Raw genomic sequence first — 22089 nt, forward strand, 5'->3', positions numbered from 1 at the left:
TTTCCTCTCGATTACGATTGGCGTCGCTAGTGTCGAATTGTCAATTTTCTCGTCTCTGCAGTGTTGTGTTTTTCTCTGTGAATTTCTCTGTTTTTGTGGTCAGGAGATTCGCCCAAGAACCCCCAGAGAAGCCCCAAAAGGTAGGAAAAGTCTTCCCATGTGACGTAGGGATGGGTTTAGAGTGAAAATGAGGGGGGTAAGATGATTTATTGGTGGAGTTTCTAAAATTAGCACCGCGATGGTCACTCACGGTGAAGATTTCGCAATGAGAAAATCGCAGAATTGGCTCACAAATATTACATCATGTACGCCCATACGGAGTAAATAAACACATTTTGCTGTGATAGCGTCCGACGCGGCTGGTTAATTGGGTGAGAAAGTTCACAAGAGGCCACACTCTCTCTCTGGGTGGATTCTTGGGGGTGACTCACGCCCGTTTTCCGGATATTTCTGCATTTTCTATTGAGTTTACTTTTCAATTAATTCTTTTTTTTTATTTGTTTGTTGCAGGAAAAAGGAAAGATGGGTGATAAGAATGGAACGGCTCCGCCACCTTATGGCTTTGTACCACCCCCGAGTGCTCCACCTAGCTATGCCCAGGCGGTCGGTGGGGTACCTCCGGTGAGTCCATTCACGCCACAGACAAACACGACGGTACCAACGGCAATTGTGACCACAGTGGTCCCCATTGGACCCCACACCACTCACATGATCTGCCCCAGCTGCCATGCCGAAATTAACACGCAGACCCGCACTGAGCCAGGACCCATTGCCTACCTCAGTGGGCTCGTTATTGCACTCCTCGGGTAAGTTTTTATTTTTATTTCCTCCTTTCCTCCCCGCTTTCCTCATTGAAAATCAATCTCTGCGTGACCTCTGGCGCTCTCATTAATACCCCATCAAGGTCTCTCTCCACCCGGGTGGATGATTTTTATTTACCTCTTCCCGAATTCTTTGCCAGAAAGTTACATTTCGTGACCAATTTTCCGTGTTTTCCAATAAAATAGAAAAAGTTTCCCTGTGTCTGATTGGAAATTATTGCTCTGTAATGGAAAACAAGAATTTCTCCTGCCACACAGAAAGCTTTTATGTTGTGAAATGTAAAATATGTTTACTTTGCACAAAGTTTGAAATTTTGATGAATGTTCAACACCTCTTTGGGGTTAAAGTTTCTTACGACTTTCTTTATTATGCGGGGGGTGGAATGACGTCATTTTGGGGGGTTTTAATTCCCAATAAAAGAAAAACTATACAGCAATTAATTGGATTATTTATTTGTTTGTGGGAATTAATTGATTTGTGATGCAGTTAAGTGGTTAAGCTAAATTGATTCGGAGGGATCGAAGGGATATCTTATCACCAGAATGATAGAGAGATAGAGAGTCTTATCAGACTAATCGATTAGCCGTCTATCGAATTTGATAAGAATAATTTGATATTTGTTAATTTTCCCGATTAATTAAACAATGGAGGAGAAATTGGAATAATTTGTCTAGAATTTTATCAAAAAAAATCTCTTCTATACAATGTTCTACAAAGAATTAAATTAAGATCACGAGATTTCATTGGGAGTTCACATTCTTTAAATTGCTGAGTGCAAAAAAATTGTCAATAAATCAATTTAGAATGCTAAAAGAAGACTCAATAGGGGGGCACCCCAGCAGCACTCTCCACTTTGTCTGGCTGCTGGCTGACTCTCGCTTAACACACAAAAAAATTCTCAACTCCATTTCAGCATGTATGTAGTGTTCTTTTAATTATGCCAATTAAGAGACGAATAAATTCTATATGTTGCGTGGAGTACGAGGCGAAATGTTATGCAAAAGCACAGAAAATCGATTTTATGACCTCCTCTATGTCGCCTTGCCACGTTAGAATATAAATTTCCCAATGCAGAATAAAAAAAAAGTCTCTGTTCACTATTCTATATAGTTTTATTATTACTTTATTTTATGTTGGTACCTAAAGTGTAATGGTTTTATTTTTATTGCTGAATGCTTCAGGTGATAAAAATTAATTTGATTTTAAAATATTTTCCGGAAAGTTTCCGCATTGATATTCTCAGTGAATTTTATGCTTTGTGATTTTAGAGCATTGGAAATTCATTATAAATTGAGCGCAAAAGAAATTTTTATTAGAATCATCTTAAAAATTAATTTTCTTTAAAGATTCTTGTTGATTTGTAATCGGTCCAGCCGTTTTGAAGGTGTTTATTTGCCACAGACAGATAGACTTTCTTCCACATGTTTTAGGGTGATAAAATCGTTAAAATTAATTTTTATTAATATTTCTGAAAAATAATCCTTTGAAAATTTTGATTTTTTGTTATAGAATTAACTTTAAACCAAGGGGTAGGTTCTGATAAAAATCTTTTCTTTTCTTACAATTCGTCAAAGATTTTTGGTATTCTGAGAAAAATCTTATAGGATTTTGACATTTTATTTCTATTAATAATTGATTTTTTTTTAAGGAAAATTACTTTTCCAGGCCTCTTTCTAACTATTTTCTTGTACAACAAATTCTTTATTTTTCTATTCTAGAACCTCAATAGAACGATTTAAAAACACTCATCTGTCAGAAAAAAAAAGATTTTTATCGGAATCTACCTCCAAAGCTTTAGTTTCGGACAGAACTTCCTCCTAATCGTTCTAATTACACTATATTTACAAAATATCTCGAAAATGAAGTGTTAATGAATAAGAAGAAGAATTCTCATTTTAAACGAGTTCTGATTGGCTGGTAAATTCAGACAAAACATTTCTATTGGCTACTCCACTCGCCTATAGGATGCAGCTTCGGTGCAAAGTGAAAAATCCTCAAATTTTCCCTTTTAAAGTACCACAAAAGAACAATTGACAAGCGAACTGTTAAAATCTTTTATCTTTTCAGTTGTAAGAAAATAAAGAAAAGATTTTTACAGAGTTGCGCCTGATATTTTTTTCTTTTCATCAATTTCTTTCTTCTAAACATATTGCATAAATTTCTAATTTTTCTTCTCAAATAAATTCTCTCAAAATATATTTCTTTTTAGTTTTTTTCCCGGAATTTCTTTACGAAAAGCAAAAGTATTTTTTTAAACACTTTACAAGCTTTACAAACTATCGCAGCATTTTATTTATGTTTTCTGTATGTAGTATAATAAATCTCTCAGCCAGAAATGAGGAACAATAGAATGAAATTTTCCTTTGAGTAATTTAAAATAATTGTGGAGGTGTTGTGGCAAATTATACACAGTTTAGTGGGAAATTCTTTTTTGCATTTCCAACTTTATTCTGTCTATTCTACGTGTTTTTTCTTTCGTTGTTTCGCATCAAAAAAAACTTGAGAAAAAAACTAAATTTTTGGCAATGAATTCTTTTGTGAATTTATTGAATAGTTGATGGGATATCTTCAGAGAATTCTTCATCATTTTTTTTTGTATTATAGACTAAAATCTAATCAAGGTTATCACGATTACTTATTCTTACGACTTATAAAAACCTGTTTGGAATTATTAGTTGATGTTCTCAGACCAATGGGGCCATTTCTTGATGATGTCGTAGAGAACCTGTCCAGGGCTACTTGTGGGTGAGAATTGTCGATGCCCAAAGAGTTTGTACATCTCATCGAGTTTTTTGCTGTCAATGCCCCACTGTAGGAGATTCCGGAAGGCACGAAGTTGCTCCTCGGGTGGTGTTACTTTATTGAATGTTCCAATGAAGGCAATCCCAATGGCATTGACGTTGTAGTTTTTCGTATGAGCCCCCTGTTTTTCCCATCCACGTCCCTCGTAGGCTGATCCGTCGCCACCCACGAGGAAATTGTACCCAATATCATCCCATCCGTGGGTATCCATGTGGAATTTCTGGAGATCCTTGACGATCTTTATGCAATCCACCTAGAGAGAATGAAACCCCAAATTGTTTTCATTCTGCTTCTTAAAAAAAAACACATTTGAAGCTCATCTTCCTACCAATGTTGTACAATTATCCGTAGCTGTGTGCGCCAGAATGACTCTCTTTGTGGGTAGATGAAGGTGTACGGGTTCATTTAGTTCCGGTCTTGCTTCCCACTCATTGCGACTCACAATACGCAGGAGATGCTCATCATCCGTTGGGGGACTGTGCTCAATGTCAATTGTCGTGGATTCCTCTTCTTCGGATTCCGAATCACTCAATTCATGACAATCGGGATCACCTCTCATACTCAGGAAGACCACAATCATTATAATACTGACCACACTGAAGAGAAAGAGAAGCCATCCCGTGCAAACACTTCCATAGCACCAGCAGCTCTTAATTTTCTCCTTTTCATCTTCGGTACTTTCAAATTTTGTATCTTCAGGTTTCTTTTGCTGCTGCTGCATCCCTCAACGGATCCTTCTACCTTTTTTTTTAATTCACTTTTCTTCAAACTTTTCACTTTGAGCACACACAATTGACTATCTCTAGAGATGCGGGAAATTCTCCTGGTAACCCACATTGCAGTACATACATATGTATATTGCATTCCCCACACCCCCATCGTGTACTGTACATAGTTTTTGTTTTAATCACATGGGAAGAAAATTAAAAATGCGAATTGATTTGCAACAACTAAAAAGAAAAACGGGGCTCACACACGGAAATTAGTGTGCGAGAGGAAAAGCCAAGTAGAAGGGAATTTTCCAGCAGAGTTTGTGAGATTCTCTAACTCATTCTATCAATGAAACTATAAGTTATGCATTTTAGATGTTTTATTATCTAAACACGTATTTTTTGCATTTTTTAAACGTCTGGAAATATAATTTTATCGCAAATTCGTGTTGTTTGTTAACCCTTTCGTGTCCAACGTTAAACATAAAAACATTGAAACATGCGCCCTTTTATCTCGATATTTCCTCTATGGATGCTTTCAGAGGATTTCGCAGTTAGAAAGTCTTCTTTGGTCTCTTTTGCATGAATTTAATGCATTTTTGTAACTTGAAAAAAAAACAATAAAATTCATAAAAATTTGGAAAAATAAAATGTTTCATGTTTGGATCTATGTTTGATCCAAAAAAAAACACGAAAGAGTTGAACAAAAATCATTTAATAAATTATTCTAAAGGTAGAAAATTAGATTGAAATTAGGATAAAAATACGTGAAACATCTGAGCGAATGTTTCATGCATTGAAAAAGACTAAAAATAGACAGTTGTGACGTCATTGTTTGTATTTTTCGGGTAAATCTTTTTCGGTCTCTTTGTTGCTTTGAATGAGGGGAATGTGGGATTATATCCCGCATGTACCTACTGATTAATTAACACTTTTGCGTACAAGTGAAACATGGAAACATTGAAACATGCGTTCTTTGTATCAAGAAGACTTTTCTTATAAGCAAAACGTCTTCTTCGGTTTCTTCTGCGTGAAATTAATGCATTCTTCACTTGGAAAATCAAAAGAATTCATTAAAATTTGGGAGAAAAAAATGTTTCACGTTTGGGTCTACATATAAGTCAAAGAACGCGAGGAGGGTTAACTCCTTTTATGTGTAGAATAAATGACAAAGTATGAGGTATATTTTACGACTTTTTCACAGAGAAAAATGTCTTTGTAAATTGTACATAAAGTCCTTTAATTGCTCAATAATATAATTCAATTTTAATTATTATTTTAATGACTCGAGCATTAAAAGTTTACGTCAATTCCCTTTCTGTTGTGTGGTGCTTTAAAAAAAATGCAAAATCTCCCATTGTTTACACAAAGAACGTCCAGTAGAACAGCTCCCATTGTTCTCAAATGTGCGGCTTGATGTTCTTTCATAAAATAAATTATAAATTCTCTCGCTCCAATTGCGTGAAAAATTATGCGGGAATGCGGCTGATGAGAGAGAAGTCTCTCCTGAACGGAAGTTGTGTTAATAACTATACTACAAAGTTTATCAATGAAAATTTTCTCTAATTTGCTCATTTTTTTCTTTATTTTTTTTTTCTTTGCAGATGCTGGCTAGGCTGCTGCCTAATTCCGTGCTGCATTGATGAATGTATGGATGTACATCACACATGTCCCAATTGCAAAGCATATTTGGGGCGCCATCGTCGATAAAGAATTTTCTTGTGCTCTCTCATTTTGGGAGCAGATCCCAGTTTAACAAGATGAAAAAAAAAATCTCACAGCGTTCGAAGTTTTCCGCATAATGAAAAAAAATGTTTAAGAAGTAAAACTTCATGCAAAATGTCCTAAAGGACAGCGAAATTATTTCAATAGTTGTCTCTTTACTAATCACATCTAATGCCAAATGGATTCTAACTTTTACCTATCATACATAAATACAAGAACAATGCCTTTTTGTGTTTCCTTTCTATAGTACTTCCCCATAATTACTTTTTTTTATCAAGAAAGTATTTAACAAAATGATTTTCTCAAGAAAAAAAATTGAGAAAAAAAAGATTTATTATTTTTTTATTAAAACAGCATCAAATGGAAGAGAACCAACAGAGAAATGAGCCAAAGCATTCCTTCCTCGTTGAAATTAGGATGAAAGAAAGAAAAAAAAAATTACAAATTGTATTTTGATGCATTTTTTGGCTTATTTTCAAAAACACAAAATTGACAAAAAAAATTAGGTTTGAATTAAAAATCTCGCGTCTTAAAATGAAATGAAAAATCTCAACACATAATTTTACTGTTGTCATTTATATTTAATGTATAATATAACATGGAAAGAGTGTAAAATGAATTTTCTTTTTTAATTTTCTGATTTTCTTGAAAATTTGGAGGATTCTTCAAAGAAAGAAGATTTCTTTTTCAAATAGCGGGAAAAGCGCGGGCTTTCAGAGTAATTTCAACAACAGATGGCACCACTGCAAATTGACAAAGTAGCGCCACGGGGCGGAGTTCAGCAATACGAGCAAAAATACGAGTCCGCAGGATTCGCATTTATTTTTCTCACGAAAAAATACTCATTCTTGTGCTCAAAGTGCGTGAAAGGTGTGCCAAAAGGTGCAAATAGTGTCGGAGGATCTCACAAAAGTTTTCCCGTAGTGCAGTGAAATGGTTATAGCGTGAAAAATCCACAAAATTCACAAGGGTAGGTGAGGAAAAAATGCAATTTTTCACAGACCTTGCATGAGGGGCCACAGTGTCAATATTTTTCTCTCCACCAAAGAGTCTTCCGCATACAGAAGCTCAGCTGCCCTCAATTGCTTTATAATGCCCCCAATGTGAGCCCCAAGCGGGGAGAATGTTGTTTGCTGATCTCTTGCCTGGGGCTTTTTATTGTTCCTCCGTATCTCTCTCAGTCAGCTACAAACTCCCTGCAATCTCCCTTATCGCACATTTTGTCACCTCTATCGATCGGGTGGGCCCATGTGGGTGACTCACGCGGGGTAGGATTGTGGGGCACACCGACTGAGGTAGAGAGTGAATTTTCGGCTGGGTCCGTCGTGGTGGGAGCGCGTGAGCTCATCCATCCGGATTGAATGAATTTCCTTCGCTTCGGTGATTCCGCGAAATCACATCGCGGCAAGGAAAGTGAGATTCATTTTCTTCCCAACACACCGTCCGGAGGTTTATTGTTTTCACAAACTGATGAACTGATAAGGGAGGGGGCTCACCAGCAAACCAGCTGGTCAGAAGAAAAGGGCCTATTTCATTAAATCCGTGGGTGGGAAGAATAAATTGAGAGCTTATGGGAGCTTTCTGGGGATAAAGTATCTGAAAATATCTTTATAGGCAGATGGAATTAGCGTCAGGGGGTTCAGGGAGTTTATGTGAGTGGTGAGGAAACTGAAAACAATGCTGGGTAGCCGAGGAAGGAAAAGGAAGCAGAAGGACTGCTAAAGAATGCCAATAAAGTATGATTTTAGATGAATTCGATGAATCAAATTAGATTAAAGTTTGTAAAAAGCTTGTAAAAGTTTGCGAGAAAAATAACAAACTTCTTCCTATTAAATCGATCTTAATTTTTAAGAGAAAAATCTTTTTAATAGGTCTGATTAAGTCAATCAATTTTAACTAATTATTTCAAGACGAAAGGCATTGAAGGATTAAGTAATAGAAAAAGGATAAAACAAAATCTTAAAACAAATAAAGAACTGTAGAAACTTGTACAAAATAAAAAGAAAAAAAAATGCGAACAAGTAAAATAAATATCATAGAATTATTGTTTTCTTTAAATCTTTTTCACTCTGTTCATTTTTTATGAGAGAGACTAAAGGAATTTATTCATTTGTAGACTCTGAAAAAACGTTACATATTATATTTTCCAAGTCTGCAGTAAACAAAGGATGAAAACTTTACGTTTGTTTTATTTTCTTAATTGCGAAATTTCTTTATTACGCTTTTTGTAGAAAATATTTAATTACAAACAGTTCTGAATGTTTCCTAAAGTCGTTAAAAAAGCAAACTACTAACTATAAAATGTAAAGGTTGACAATTAGTCGTTTAAAAATATGCTTAAACGCCATGCAAAAGATTTTTTTCTCATAAGAATTTTCATATCAGCGACGTTTCGATTTTTAATCATTTTGATTTTCGTTCTTTCCATGGGCGTAGTCAAGAAATCTGTTTAAGGAGACGTTTTGCAATTTTCTTTTAGTAAAAATATAAAAAATAGGTTTTAAAATGACTTGACATTACTTGTCTAACGTTAGATGCTAATTTCTAACGTCTAACGATTATTTTTTCTAACACTTAATTTTATTTTTAAACATTGCTTTGAAAATAGTTTTTTTTCGACTTATAAAACAAGTCGGAAGAGTCGGAACCTTAAAGGCGTGCTGAGACACCCAAAGATCGCCCCATTCTTGGTTCTCTGACAAGACAATTTAAGCTATTATCTTCCTTTATCTCAACTCTGAAATAAGTTTTTAAAAAAATTTCAACTTTTTAATAAATTAAAATATTTTTAAAGTAGTTCCTGTGTTTCGTTTAACCCTTTAAGGTCCGTGATCAATCTAGCGAGTTGATTGAACTAAAAATAATTTTTATGGGTTCCTTTGAGCTCAAATAAGACATTTTTGGCAAAAAATCCCCACTCGAAAATCAGTTTTTTGTCCTTCCTGATCTTGCGAGTCCTTGGGGATATCCTTTTGTGATCATAATATGATCAGGGATTGTAAAGACATAGTCTTGTACTAATTTGGACTCAATATTTATAAAATATCTATTCAAAATGAAACATTTTCAAAATCGAGCCTTTGGGTCAGCGTATGACCCAATAGACCTTAAAGGTTTAAAATCTTTTAAAGAAATTAATCAATTTAGGTTCAAAAAAGCAACTAAAAGATAACTTTGTTAGCCTTATTTCTGTCTTCAAGCTCTTCTCACAGTCATGATAAATAAAAAGATTTTTCTCAATGATTAGCCCCCTTTTCGGGGCATATACACCTGCCTGCCATATAGCTCTCTATATCTTATCACTCCTCGTTACTATTTGCACAAATCCAATCAATTCGTCTAACTGCCCATTTTCTCTCACTTGTTCATTTTTTGCGTCGTGGTGCGCGTCAGGAAAGGCAATGACAAGGAAAAAGCCATGAATTGGCTCTAGCGGTAGAGATTGCAAGAGCCCCAGTGACGTGAAGATCGAAAGCCGCACCCGCAGGACCTGCCGCGCATTGCCAGATGAATTTACTTTGCTGGACAATGGCGCCAAATCCGCGTGTGACGAGGAAGTGGGAGATCTTTGCGGGACGAAATAAATTCTTCTGTGATGGACATCTTATGACTGCACCACATTCGGGCATCTTCTATTTGACTGTTTTCCTCATTACGGGCACCAGTGCGCTCTTCTTTGCCTTCGAGTGAGTTTTTGTTTTCTTTTATTGCACAGTGAAAAGGAATTAATTTTGCAAATGAAATCATTTTTTGGGGGATTTTGTGTGATAAGATGAAGTGTTATCAGAACATTTAGCTAATCATTAAATTGTGGTGGGGGCGTCTTTTTTTTTCATTGCTCTTTAGCTGCCCATTCCTGGCGGAAAAGATCACACCTGCTATCCCAATAATCGGTGGGATTCTCTATGTTTTCACGATGAGCTCTCTCTTTCGCACATCCTTTTCGGATCCAGGGATAATTCCGCGCGCATCGCAGGACGAGGCGGCGTACATTGAGAAGCAAATCGAGGTGCCAAATTCCCTCAATAGCCCAACATATCGTCCACCGCCGCGTACCAAAGAAGTCCTCGTGCGGGGGCAGATTGTTAAGCTAAAGTACTGCTTCACGTGCAAAATCTTCCGACCCCCACGGGCATCGCATTGCAGTCTCTGCGACAACTGCGTGTCCCGTTTCGATCATCACTGCCCATGGGTGAGCTTCCCCACCATCCTCTATTTTTGTATTCAATTTCTTATAAGTTAATTTCCTTTTGTCCTTTTGTTTTGTCCTTTTTGCAGGTTGGCAATTGCGTGGGAAAGCGTAACTATCGCTTCTTCTACATGTTCATTGTCTCCCTGGCATTCCTCACCGTCTTCATCTTCACCTGCTCAACCACACACATTGTTCTGCGTAAGTTGTGAATCCCATTCATATTTTCTTTTACTCTCTTCTCTCCCCAAAATGTTGGTAGTCCCCCCCCTACTCCCCTTAAACGACTAATATGTATGTCGCTCCTCTCGCACGCAGAAATAAATTGCCATCATGCACAAATATTTGCGTATTTACACACAAAAACCACCGGAGAGGAATAATATTGTGGGCTTTTCTGCCGTGTGCGGTTTAATTGCTTTCAAACACTCATTTACTCGGGGTGCCACAGAGTTAAATGTTTTGTAGATAACAGAATTACAAATTGGGCTTATTTTCAAGGAAAGATTTTTTTTGTCAGAAAAAGACAAAGAAATTTCCAAAGAAACTTTTCACTTTTAATTGGTATTAGTTGAGGAGAACCAGGCAAATTATTTGATAAAAAAAAAATGCAAAGAATGACGTAACTGTCATGTTTTATCATAGATGAAACATTGGCGGGAATGTTTCACGAAATAAAAAAGAAACATTTGTGATGTATTTGTGTGAATTTTTGAGTAAATTTCTTTAAAAATTTGTAAAATTATGTTTTCAATTCCAAAAATGATAAGAAAATTATTATTTTTCTTTTCTTTTCAAGTTAAAACGATAATATTTTTGCAGGGGGATGCCCAACCCCGAGAAATCAGTACTTTTAGTGAGGCAGCAGGTTCTTCCGATCAAAATAAGGGATCAGCTTGCACAATTCTACTTGCAATCGAAAGTACATTTTATTAGCTTTCGATTGATCCCTATCTCATTATTGAAATAACATTATTAATATAAAAAAAGTTAAAGTGTTTCTCGGGAATCGGTCGAGATTGAGCGAGATTCGAGAATTCCTCATACATTTTGTTCAACAAAAAGTGACTTTTCTTCACTGAAAATGAGGTTAAACCATCCCCTTGTATTTTTGTTAATGTTTAACTCTTTAACGTCCAACGTGAAACATAAAAACATTGAAACATGCGCTCTTTTATCGCGATTTTTATTCTATGAATTTTTTTAGAGGACTTTTCTCACTCAGAACGTCTTCTTTGACCCCTTATTCGTGAATTTGATGCATTTGTAATACGGAAAAACAATTAATTCATAAATAATTAAAAAAATAAAATGTTTCACGTTTGGGTCAGCGTATGACCCAAAAAACCTTAAAGGGTTAATTGAGATTAGTTGGGGAGAAGCAAGCAAATATTTGCTTAAAAAATGCAAAAAATGACGTCACTGTTATGTTTTTTCATAGATGAAACATTAGCGGGAATGTTTCATGAATTAAAAGAGTAAAGGAAACATTTGTGACGTAATTGTGTGAATTTTTGTCGAGTTTTTGATTTATAATTCTTTATTTAAATGTTTTTGATCTCTTTTGATCTTTTTTTCATACAAAAGCGAATAAACTCCTTTTACTATTTGTAAAATTATGTTTTTCAATCTTAAAAAGATAAGACAAAAAGATAGGACAAATTTTTACTTTTTTTCATTTCTTTTCAAGCTAAAAAGTTAATTTTTTCTTGCTATTTAAGTCGAAGCATTTATCATTAATCTAGAATCTCCTCTCATTAATTTCTTTATCAACTCTACTAGTCCCCAAAACAACTAATTAGCACGCTAAATTGTTCTACGAAGAGCATTTAAATGGGATTTTTCTCTCTCTTTTTATGTTTTTTTGTTTTCTTTTGCGGCACACGCAGTGACAAAAGATCGGAATGATTTGACATTGGAAGCAATAAAGGAGAGCCCTTTCAGTCTCATAATTGCCATCATTTGCTTCCTGTCTGTATGGTCGGTTATTGGATTGGCGGGCTTTCACACATACCTCATTACGAGTGACCAGACAACGAATGAGGACATCAAGGGGTCCTTCTCTTCCAAGGGTGGCCAGCACGCCGTTAATCCCTACTCTCGTGGCAACATTTGCCTCAATTGCTTCCATATTCTCTGTGGTCCCATTCAGCCGTCACTAATCGATCGACGGGGCATTGTGACGGATGAGTATAGGAGTCAGATGCTCGTGCCGGATCCTTTCATGTCCAATGCCCCGATGATTCCTCAAGTACCCGTGACGCAATCACCGGAGAATCAGGGACAAAAGGCGGGAAATATCTACGATATGGATGTAAGTTGAGCAAGAAAAAAATAAAAGAAAAGGATCAAAATTCTCATCATTTGGATGTCTTTTGCAGGTGGAGGGGAATCCATCGAGTACAGGGGTCTACCGACAGCGAAGCTATGATAATCTCCACAACGGTAAGTGCCCCGCAAACCGTCCACTTTCGCGTCATATTTACTGCGACACCCCCGCGAATGTCCATCCACTCGCAATAATTCAAAGTAGCGCCAATCGGTCGCCGATTCCCTCCAATTTGACGTACTTCTCACCACAGAGGCGTACCGCGAAGGTGCTACCGCCTCAGTATCCCTATCACCGGAATCGTGCAGTTGTACGGCGCAATGGTGATGTCCGGGCGCACGATGATCTCGATTTGCGCGTTCACATGGGGAAGATGGTACGAATTGGGGGGATTGAGAGTGAACTTGATCCAATGCTGAGCCATAGGCCGGCATCGGAGTATTTTGCCACAAAAAAGCGCCCCATTGTCACGAGTCCCATACTAAAGGGTCAACGGCGGCAGCAGAGATATTCGAATCTCTACGAATATGCCATTCAGAAGGATCTCAATGCAATTGATGAGGATTTCAGTGATCCCTAGTACACAGTACATATTTGAGATTGAAAGTTATAATAAAATAAAGGGGCCAAAGACTGCCCCTCCGGGAAATGATAAGAAAGTACCCCAAAAGGAGAGACAAGACAAGCTCAAAGAGGGGAAATAATTGATATTAAATTAGGAACGGAATTCGAAAGAAAAGTTCTCTCTCTCTTGAAATATTAATCAAACATTAGAGGGTAATAGTATCACCACAAAACATCGCGTTAGATTACCATAATGATTCCCCCAACTCTCCACACATACTTACACCTCAACAAAATAAAAATGGTGTTAATTTGTGAAAGAAACAAAAAGTGTTAATGGATATGAAGGAATATTTCCTAATTAAATCGCGGCCTTAGGACGACAAAAAGAAACTATTAATGTGTAAACAAAACCAATTTAATTGGAATCATTTCCCATGTCATTCCTTTTGTTTAATCTAATTATTATTTTTTTAATATTTAATGCGAAAATAAAATATAAAAATCAAATTAAATTACACTACCCGCCAAAAGTTTCCGGATAAAAGCGAAAATTTAAGATTTATTGAGACAAAGGAGTTTATTCATCGGTATGTGGAAAAATTTTCTAATTCGGGAAACAATTGGGACATGGATTATCTTATAGATGATGAAAAACTAATAAGAAATCGTTGAAGAAACTTCCCATTACTATTCAAAAGGGCATTATACACAAGACAAGGGTCAAGTACCTAATTCGAAAAAAACGGAGAAAACAATTTTGATCTACCCAGTTTTGTAGAGAATCAAAAAAAGGTAGAGAATCGCCAAAAATATTCATTATTTTCAAATGGGAACACAAAGAAAAATGCTACCTAATAAAGTTCCGTATAGATTCAAAAAAAATTAACGGCCATTTGCCATTTTGTCCCTTTCAAAGCATCAAGCATATGCATAATGCTCTATTATTTTTCCCAAGCAAATGCTTGATGCATTGAAAGGGACAAAATGGCAAATGGCCGCCAATTTTTTTTTTGAATTCTATACGTAACTTTATAAGCATTTTTCTTTGTGATCCCAGTTGAATATAGTGAATATTTTTGGCGATTCTTTATCCTTTTTTGATTCCCTACAAAACTGGGTGGGTCAAAGTTGTTTTCTCCGTTTTTTCAAATTAAGTACTTGGCCCTTGTTTTGTGCATAATATCCTTTGCATAAAAAAATCTTCAATTTTTGCTTTCATCGGAAACTTTTTTATGACAGTGTAAATTTAAAAAAAATGCTCAAAGAGGAAATGAATACGAGTGGAGGAGATTTTAAATGAATTTTATGGATATAAAAGAAGTAAAATATTTTTTTCGGTTATTAGAAAAATTTTGTTTGATCAGTAAGTTTTTTAGTTTAATCAGAGATATTATAAGAAGTCAGAAAGTTATTTAGAAGGTGAATTATTTTGATTAGGTCTTAAAGATGTTTTTATTGATGTTATTGATTGATATCTTTTAAATGATAGACTTCTTCCGTTAAAATTCAAAGTATTTTACTGACCAAATAAATATTTTTTTCTGACCAACACAATAATTAATACTGATTAAAAGAATTTTATATTCGAAATTAATCTTTCATCAATAAAATTCATTTAAATTGATTATGAAGAGAATTCCTTTAAACTTGAACTGTAAGTTCCTTTATTTTCTAAAATAAAGTGTGTTAAACACATCGGAAAAGAAATGTTTCAACAATAAAATGCGATGTAACTCATCAAAAAAAATATTTAAAAGCAAAATATATTTATTTATAAAAAATGTCTCTAAAAGATTTGGAGGGAAAAGAAAATGTATATTTACAAGTAGAACATGTTAGATTTGTAATTTCCTATAATAATTAATACATATTTATCGATATTATTCCAAAAGAATTGAAGAGAAGTAAGGAAGGAAAAATTAAGTAAATTCTGTGAAGGATTAGCAAATATAAAGAACGATTCTTATTGAGAATTAAAATTCAAGAGACGTCCCCGTAATATTATTTTAATGTTTTCATTTATTTTCTCTCCACTTTTATTACATTTTTGAACAAATTAATTTTTCTTTTTCTCTCTTTCTCTCTTCCCACATTTCTTGCAAATGAAATAAAACAAAACAAAAAAATCTGCAATGAGATAAAGAAAAAAGATTTTGTGAGGATGGGGAGAATTTTTTGAGGGTGAGTGTTTACCTGTAAAAAGTAAAATTCACATAAAATGCCAAAAAAAGAAAACACAATTTATATAGCTGAATACACCTTCCCCGCCCCCCATTAAAATAGACTTGAAAGCAAGCTTTTAATATAAATAATTTTAGATGCTCTCTGGTGTTTTTAGACATTAATTCCTTCTGTTTTTAGAAAATCTTCTCTCTCTCTATTAAAGCCAAAAAAAGCTTTTGCTGTTTTTATCACCATTTAAAATGGGAGAGAAAATGAAAATCCTTTTGTGGGTCAACGTGGGTGGGAGGAGATGCGAGGAGAATGTGAAGGGTTTTTTGTACATCGTTCAATGCTCCACATAATCCGTGTGACCTACCTTTTCCTCTATAGCCACACACACACCACATATTTTGTTATCATCTAAATGGGTATTCTCCACTCCAAAGACCTAAAAATAGTTCCTTAATCCCTTTCCGAAAAAGAAATATGTTTAGGGCTGTGTTGAAATTATTTATTAAGAGGATTAGTTTTTGATATTAAAAGAAGCAAAAGGGAGAACGGAATCCTTCTTGTTATTTACGGTTCAATAAATTTTAGATGAATTTTCCCTAATTTAATTGGGAGCAGGAAATTTTAATTTATTTAAATAATTTTGTACAAAGGATGTTATGCACAACGTATGAAGGAAATCCTTAAAATTGAAATAGTTCAAAATTTAAGAAAATTTCTACAGCGCATAACTAGGGTTACCACCTCTCGAGGTTTCACCCGTAATTAAAAAATCGAAAATTGAAATAGATTCTATAATTTAGGAAGTTTCCATTTCTTAGCTAAAACAAAATCCTCTGAAGTCAGATCTCAGTTTTTCTAAACCAAAATAAACTTCTTTAAATTAGACCAAACTTTTCTTCAAACAAGATTTAAGTTTTTAGAGTCAGTCCTAAGATTTTTAAGCAAGACCTTTGTTGTAGACTAGAACTAAGTTTTTTTTAAGGTTAGGCTTTTAGGGTTTCGAGGTTAGATCAGGCTGAACTGAGTCTGAATGGATCTTGAAAGTCTAACCTAAAGGAACTAAAGTTCGGGTTAAGAAAAAAAGGTCTGACCTTATAAACAGCTTAGCTTTGTTTCTTAAGTCAGGCTTAAGTTTTTTTTTAGGGTCAGGCTTTAAGGGTTTCAAGGTTAGATCAGGCTAAACTGAGGCCGAATTCCTTTTAAAAGTCTGGCCTAAAGGAATTAAGGTACGGCCTAAAAAAAAGGCCTGGCCTTATAAACAGCTTAACTATGTTTCTAGAGTCAGGCTTAAGTTTTTAAGTCAAACTTACATTTTTAAGGTGTTACACAATTTTCCTTACAATTGTTTAAAATAAGGCTTTTATAGTTTTATTAGTTAAAAATAGACTAGGTGTAGATTACACCTAACACTACCTCAGCCTGACCTTATTAAAAGAAACTTAAGAATAAAACTGAAGCCTGGTTTAAGTAAACTTAAGCCCGGCTTAAAAAACTTAAGTTGATCCCTTATGCTAATAAAGCTCGTAAAAATCGAAACTTACTAACAAAACCCGACTTAAATTTTGTTTTATATTAAAAAAAACTAATTAAAACATTTTTGATAAATAAATTTTTTTTTTTCAAATAAAAAAAATGTCATTAACTATCATGAGATCAACGTAATTTTTAGTATTACGGACATTTGACATTACGGTCAGAATGTAATGTGAGGTGGTACCCTTACGCATAACTTCCTTTACTTTGAAAAAAAAAATTACCTACAATGTTTTAATTATTTTTGGAAATTATCATTAAATTTAAATCCTTTTTTTCTGTGAACTTCAAGCTAAACAATCGGTCAAGCAGTACAGGAATTATATCTTTGTCCATAGACACTAACCCACAAACTGTCTATGAATCCCTTGTCGGTGTATGTCAAGGCTAACATTCTTCTAAAGTTTAATAACTCAAAATTGAATCCTTTTGTTGCTTTAAGTGTTTATTTATTAATTTTTGTTTCAACACAGCCTCAGAAAAAAAACCTTTTGCATTTTTATTTCTATTTATTTTGTTTCTATTAAATCTCTGTGATTCGATGTGCTTCATTGTTCCATTATTATATTGAAAAAAAAAAACTCGCTGAATGCACCATGAAAAAAACAATTTGTTGTGTCCTCCTTGCCCAGAGGAAGCCCAGCCAAGAAAAGAAAAGAAAAGAAAGTCTGGAGTTTTGTTTTAGAGAGAATGCGAGCTTTTTGGCAATGTGTGGCTTTTTGAAGGTTTACCTATTTAGGCTAATTCCTGCATTTTGATGAGTGTCTGCCCAAAAAAGAAACCAAGGAATGCCTTTAGATAAAACTCTTTTATTTTTCTTAAAGAAATTAAGCTTATTCTCATTTGTGCTCAACTAGTGGTTGATTTTTCTTTTTCATTTGATTCCCTTTTGCAGGAAATTCCAACAGTGTGGACCATTTGGTGGAGAATGAAATTCCCCTGTCAACGATGCAGAGCCCGGCTGATGAGGTGCACCCCAATAAGGTGAGTGGGAGCTATACAAATCTCTTTCGGGCGTCAATGGACGCAGATGCGGAGGTGCAGCAGGAGAATGGTGGTGTTGCAGTGGTGGAGAATGTTTACAGCAATATTCCTGCTGCAGACGAGGATCCCACGATGCATGTTTACTCCAATGTCGGTGGGGAGGGGAATGATTTGAGTTTTGATGTGGCAAATAATCTCCTTGCGGCATCCTCCACCCTCTTGTCCGATGATCTCGATTTGGACGATCCAGCGGCCGCTGCGAGTGCCTACCGGGGTGATCAGTCGTCCACAAAGAGTCCCACAAAGGCCATCGCGCCAAAAGCGACTGGTGAGGAGGTGACGAAGGTCCTTAAGAATGGTGATGTAGGGCAGAGGCAGAAGGGTGGTGGTGGGGGGATTGAGATGAAAAATGTGATACCGTCAGTGGCGGAAAGTGTCCTCACGGGGGGAAGCACGACGAGTCGACTGAAGATGCTCCACGATACAACGATGATTGACACAGCCCTAGATCTCGATAGCCTCGATGGGTCGAGTTTGGGCAATAATTCCAGTGCGTGTCTCGTTAAAAGTGCCGCCGCCATCGTATGAGGCGCCTCAAGCACGTCCCCCCCGGCCTCCACAGCCTGCATTTTGTTTACTTTTTTTTTAATTCAAAGCCATTCTACCTCCTGTGCGCCCATCAAGAGCCCAGAAAAGTCTCCCTTCCCCAAGAAAAAGAAAAGTTCTTTCACTATATACTTGTTTATTTTCATTAAATATTTTGTTTTTTATACAAGCAAAATTCGTAACTTTCCTGCTTCTTTAAGTACCATAGTTATGTTTTTTTTTTCTTTTTTAAAATTAATTAATATTATTTTGTAAATACTGAAGTATCCACACGACTACAGGCTCCATAAGATACGTATATAGAGTGGATACAGAGCTTACAATATTATGTTGTTGTATAATGAGTTTTGGTCTCTAGAGGAAGGCTTATGAGGAAGTTTGATGATGATTTAACAAAAAAAAATAATTGGGGATAAAGACGGGAATTAGATAACAAAAAGAAAAATATTTACAAAAAAAAATCCCAAGGAGATTAAAAGAAACATTAAAAAAAAACTAACGAAAAAAAAGTACAATTAAGTGAGAACACATCTTAAGAAGAAAAAAAACAAGATAATCATCAATGGCATTTCATTCTAGGAATGTTTGCATTAGAGGAAAAAATTCATTTAATCTTTTTTGGCAAGAATATGTGGGCAGCAAAGGAATTTCTTCCCGTTTAGGGGAGAGAAATAATTTAAATTTATTTTTTTTCTCGAAATCTTCAGAAAAAAGTTCTTCTAATAAGAAATATTTTGGATAGAGTTGCAATGAATAGTAGATAAAAGATTATAGATTTTATTTGAATTCTTTGAATTAAAGCCAGTATTCTTTAGATTAATCGGAATGATATAGGAAAAGAAATATTAATACTGATGATTGCATTAATAAATAATTAATAAAAAAATCTATTAAAAATTAAAAAAAATAATTGTGAATTCAAAAACAGGAAGAAACCAAAAAATAAGCAAAATTTACATTTAAAAATTAATTTCATTTTGAAAAGTATAGTTTTATTTAGTTAAAAAAAAGTATTTTTCTAATTTTTATATATTTAATTTTATCTGTCACAGGTTTAGGATCTCATTTAGCGAAAAGAAATTTGTAAAATTATCATGAAAAACGCAAAAAAAATAAATGAAAAGTATATTTCAGAGGTTTTAAAAAGAAAAATATTAAATTTTCATAAAATTCTTTACAAAGTGATGATTTTTTAAGGAACATTTTCCATGAATTAAAGGTTTTACAATGCTTAGAATACGACGAAATAAGTCCCACAGTGCCATTAACAAATACATACAAAAAATATATTTTTCTTACAAAATTTACTTGGAATCCTTGGAATGCATAAATTTCAAGTATTTATGTCATAAAATTTAATATTTTATTACAAATAAAATAAAAACATTGAAAAATTTTACTTCAGGCAATATAAATCGATGAATAAAAAAAACTAAACTACCCGTATTTTAGCTTAAAAAAATGAGCTAAAAAGTTTATTTTCTTATCATTTAAAAATTTGGAGGACACGACAATTCCAACTTCAAACTTTATATTTTTCTTTCAATGGGAATGTGAAGAAATGAAAATTTCAGAAAGAAATGTATCGAATTTATCAAAAGGATACGTTTACTTTAATTTTATGACAAGATATCAAATTGGAAAGGATTAACCACAAAATGTCCTCCAAGTGTTAAAGGATTAAACAGATAAAAAAGAAATTTTCGTGGGTCGGGGCGAAGATTCTTGGCCCGTCGTCCTGCACGAAGTGATACGAAGTTCATCATAAGAATCATTTTGGAGCTTCGGACCACTTCGGATCAGACGATCTAGCACGAAATTTTTTTCTTTCTTAAAATAAATTCCTTTATCTTTATCTAGAAAAAATGTCTCTAAAAAATTTTTGCAACTCTGTTATTTAGCCAAAAAATTCTTTACTGAAGATTTCGAGAATTTTTTCACATGAAAAAAAAACAAGCCCAATGAGGGAAAGCTTAAGGAAATGCAATTTTTGCAAGAAAAACAATTAAAAGAATGTCTAAAAAAGACATTAAAAAAAGAAGGAAAATAATTATAGATAAATTAATATTTAGGCGAAAAGAATAAAAAAAAAACGCTTCCCACTCGAGAACAAGAACAAAAAAATTAACATTCTTTGCTATAATATTTAATCTTTCTCTCTCTATTAAATGCAATTGGCTTTAGAGCTCAAAAAAAAAAAAATAATGGAGAATGTTTGCATTGTCCGTTGAGGTAAAAAAAAATGAGATTTCGTTAATTTTTGATGAAGAAATGTGGAAGAAGTTAAAAGTAAAGAAGGATGATAAGAAGGAGGAACTGTATAGAATTTTTTGATAGATTTTACTACGCAAGGTATATCAAAATGAATGATTAAGATATTATTTTAACTAAAAAAAAAATGATGAAAATGGTGCATTTTTATTGCTCACTGCGTATCAATGCGACTGTGCTCGAGGATGTCATCACTGGGAATTGGTTCTGTTTCCGTTTCGCAGATTATCTGCTTGAGCCATTGCTGAATTTGGCCAGGGTGTTGGGGATCGATGGAGGTCGTTTCCATGGAGCATGTTTGGGGATTTGGGGTATCTTCGAGGCTAGAGGAGGCAGCCGGGGTGGCTTTGCAGGTTGTATTAATGGTGAGATGGGAGATATTCTTCAGGTTGAGCGTTCCCGAGCACCGCTGAATCGTCATGTTGGAGACGCAGCACTTTATTGATTTCCCCGAAAGCTCTGCTTCACCCTCATCCTCCTCCGGCGCTACCTCTTGTTTACATCCCATTGATTTGGTTTCCTTGACACCTACTCTTGCAGCCCCTGGGGGTTCTCCTTGCCCCTCAATGAGCTCCTTTGACTCACTCAGAATGATATTGATGATGGAATCATTGAGATAATTTGCATTCTCCGTGATAATTGTTCTGTTATTGCTGAAATCAATATCTGGACCTGATTTCTCCTCACTCACATACTTGTACAGTGTCTCATGGTCATTTGTAGGGCAAATGTAGTCCTCCGTGGTCAGAAGATCACTTACAAAATTGTAATTTTCCAAATTAAACCGCCCAAACTCCCGGATGCAATTCAAGACAGCTTCCTCATTCTCCGGAATGAATTTCACTTCGTCAATTGTGAGTTTTTGCTGCGTTTGATTCAGCAGGACTTCCACTTGGCGCAGCAGGAGCTTCTCCCGGATCGCCAGGGCTTTTCGGAGGTGCTCAAATGATTCCCGGACGTGACTTTTTAGCTACACAATAACAATTTCATGTTAGTTTTGTTGTTTAAATTGATTTATTAAAATTTATGAATTACCTTTTCAGCTGTGAGACTCCCTCTTGTGTTGTGTTCCATCCGAAAAGCCACAGGAAGTCCTTTCTTCGGCACTCACAAAATTTCCTTCCAACCTCCGTCTCGGATTTTTCTTCTTTCACAATTTGAGGTTAGGTTGTACAGCAGCGGGAAATTCAAAATTTAACACTGCAACGGCTCAAAGTTCTTGGTTTAGTGATAAATCTTACTTTATTGAATAATTAATTAAGATTAGAGATTTATTTGAGGAAAATTGGCCTGAGAAATGATGTTTGTGCTAATCTTTTCAAGTTTTATTAGTTGATTCCAAATGAGGATTTTTAATAATTTTATGAATGATTTTT

The 22089-nt window shown here is 34.9% G+C and overlaps 4 protein-coding genes across 7 annotated transcripts; 2 read left to right on the forward strand and 2 right to left on the reverse strand.

The window, feature by feature from the left end:
- Window positions 1–19: 19 nt before the first annotated feature.
- On the forward strand, window positions 20–6678 carry LOC129792146 (LITAF domain-containing protein). The gene is made up of 3 exons (XM_055830933.1): window positions 20–140; window positions 511–806; window positions 5939–6678. Exons 2-3 carry the CDS (start codon window positions 523–525, stop codon window positions 6042–6044), a joined length of 390 nt encoding a protein of 129 aa, XP_055686908.1. The 5' UTR covers window positions 20–140; window positions 511–522; the 3' UTR covers window positions 6045–6678.
- Window positions 1916–4685, reverse strand: LOC129792131 (peptidoglycan-recognition protein LF-like). Its single transcript, XM_055830913.1, has 2 exons — window positions 3953–4685; window positions 1916–3877 (listed from the first exon to the last, which is right to left on the reverse strand). Exons 1-2 carry the CDS (start codon window positions 4343–4345, stop codon window positions 3494–3496), a joined length of 777 nt encoding a protein of 258 aa, XP_055686888.1. The 5' UTR covers window positions 4346–4685; the 3' UTR covers window positions 1916–3493.
- A 138-nt stretch (window positions 6679–6816) lies between the features above and the next one.
- LOC129792100 (palmitoyltransferase ZDHHC9) lies at window positions 6817–20850 on the forward strand. Of its 4 annotated transcripts, none has more exons than XM_055830868.1 (7): window positions 6817–7029; window positions 9453–9745; window positions 9906–10251; window positions 10338–10449; window positions 12138–12562; window positions 12630–12693; window positions 17748–20850. In XM_055830868.1, exons 2-7 carry the CDS (start codon window positions 9567–9569, stop codon window positions 18422–18424), a joined length of 1803 nt encoding a protein of 600 aa, XP_055686843.1. In that variant the 5' UTR covers window positions 6817–7029; window positions 9453–9566; the 3' UTR covers window positions 18425–20850. The 4 variants fall into 4 exon arrangements, with proteins under 4 accessions (XP_055686843.1, XP_055686844.1, XP_055686846.1 ...); XM_055830869.1 differs by having other exon boundaries at window positions 6823–7033; XM_055830871.1 differs by having other exon boundaries at window positions 6833–7029; window positions 9458–9745.
- Window positions 20845–21874, reverse strand: LOC129792128 (uncharacterized). Its single transcript, XM_055830910.1, has 2 exons — window positions 21749–21874; window positions 20845–21683 (listed from the first exon to the last, which is right to left on the reverse strand). The coding sequence occupies exons 1-2, from the start codon at window positions 21785–21787 to the stop codon at window positions 20868–20870; spliced, it is 855 nt and encodes a 284-aa protein (XP_055686885.1). The 5' UTR covers window positions 21788–21874; the 3' UTR covers window positions 20845–20867.
- Window positions 21875–22089: the final 215 nt, after the last annotated feature.

The sequence above is a fragment of the Lutzomyia longipalpis genome, chromosome 3 (assembly GCF_024334085.1).
Source record: "Lutzomyia longipalpis isolate SR_M1_2022 chromosome 3, ASM2433408v1".
NCBI classification, from domain to species: domain Eukaryota; kingdom Metazoa; phylum Arthropoda; class Insecta; order Diptera; family Psychodidae; genus Lutzomyia; species Lutzomyia longipalpis.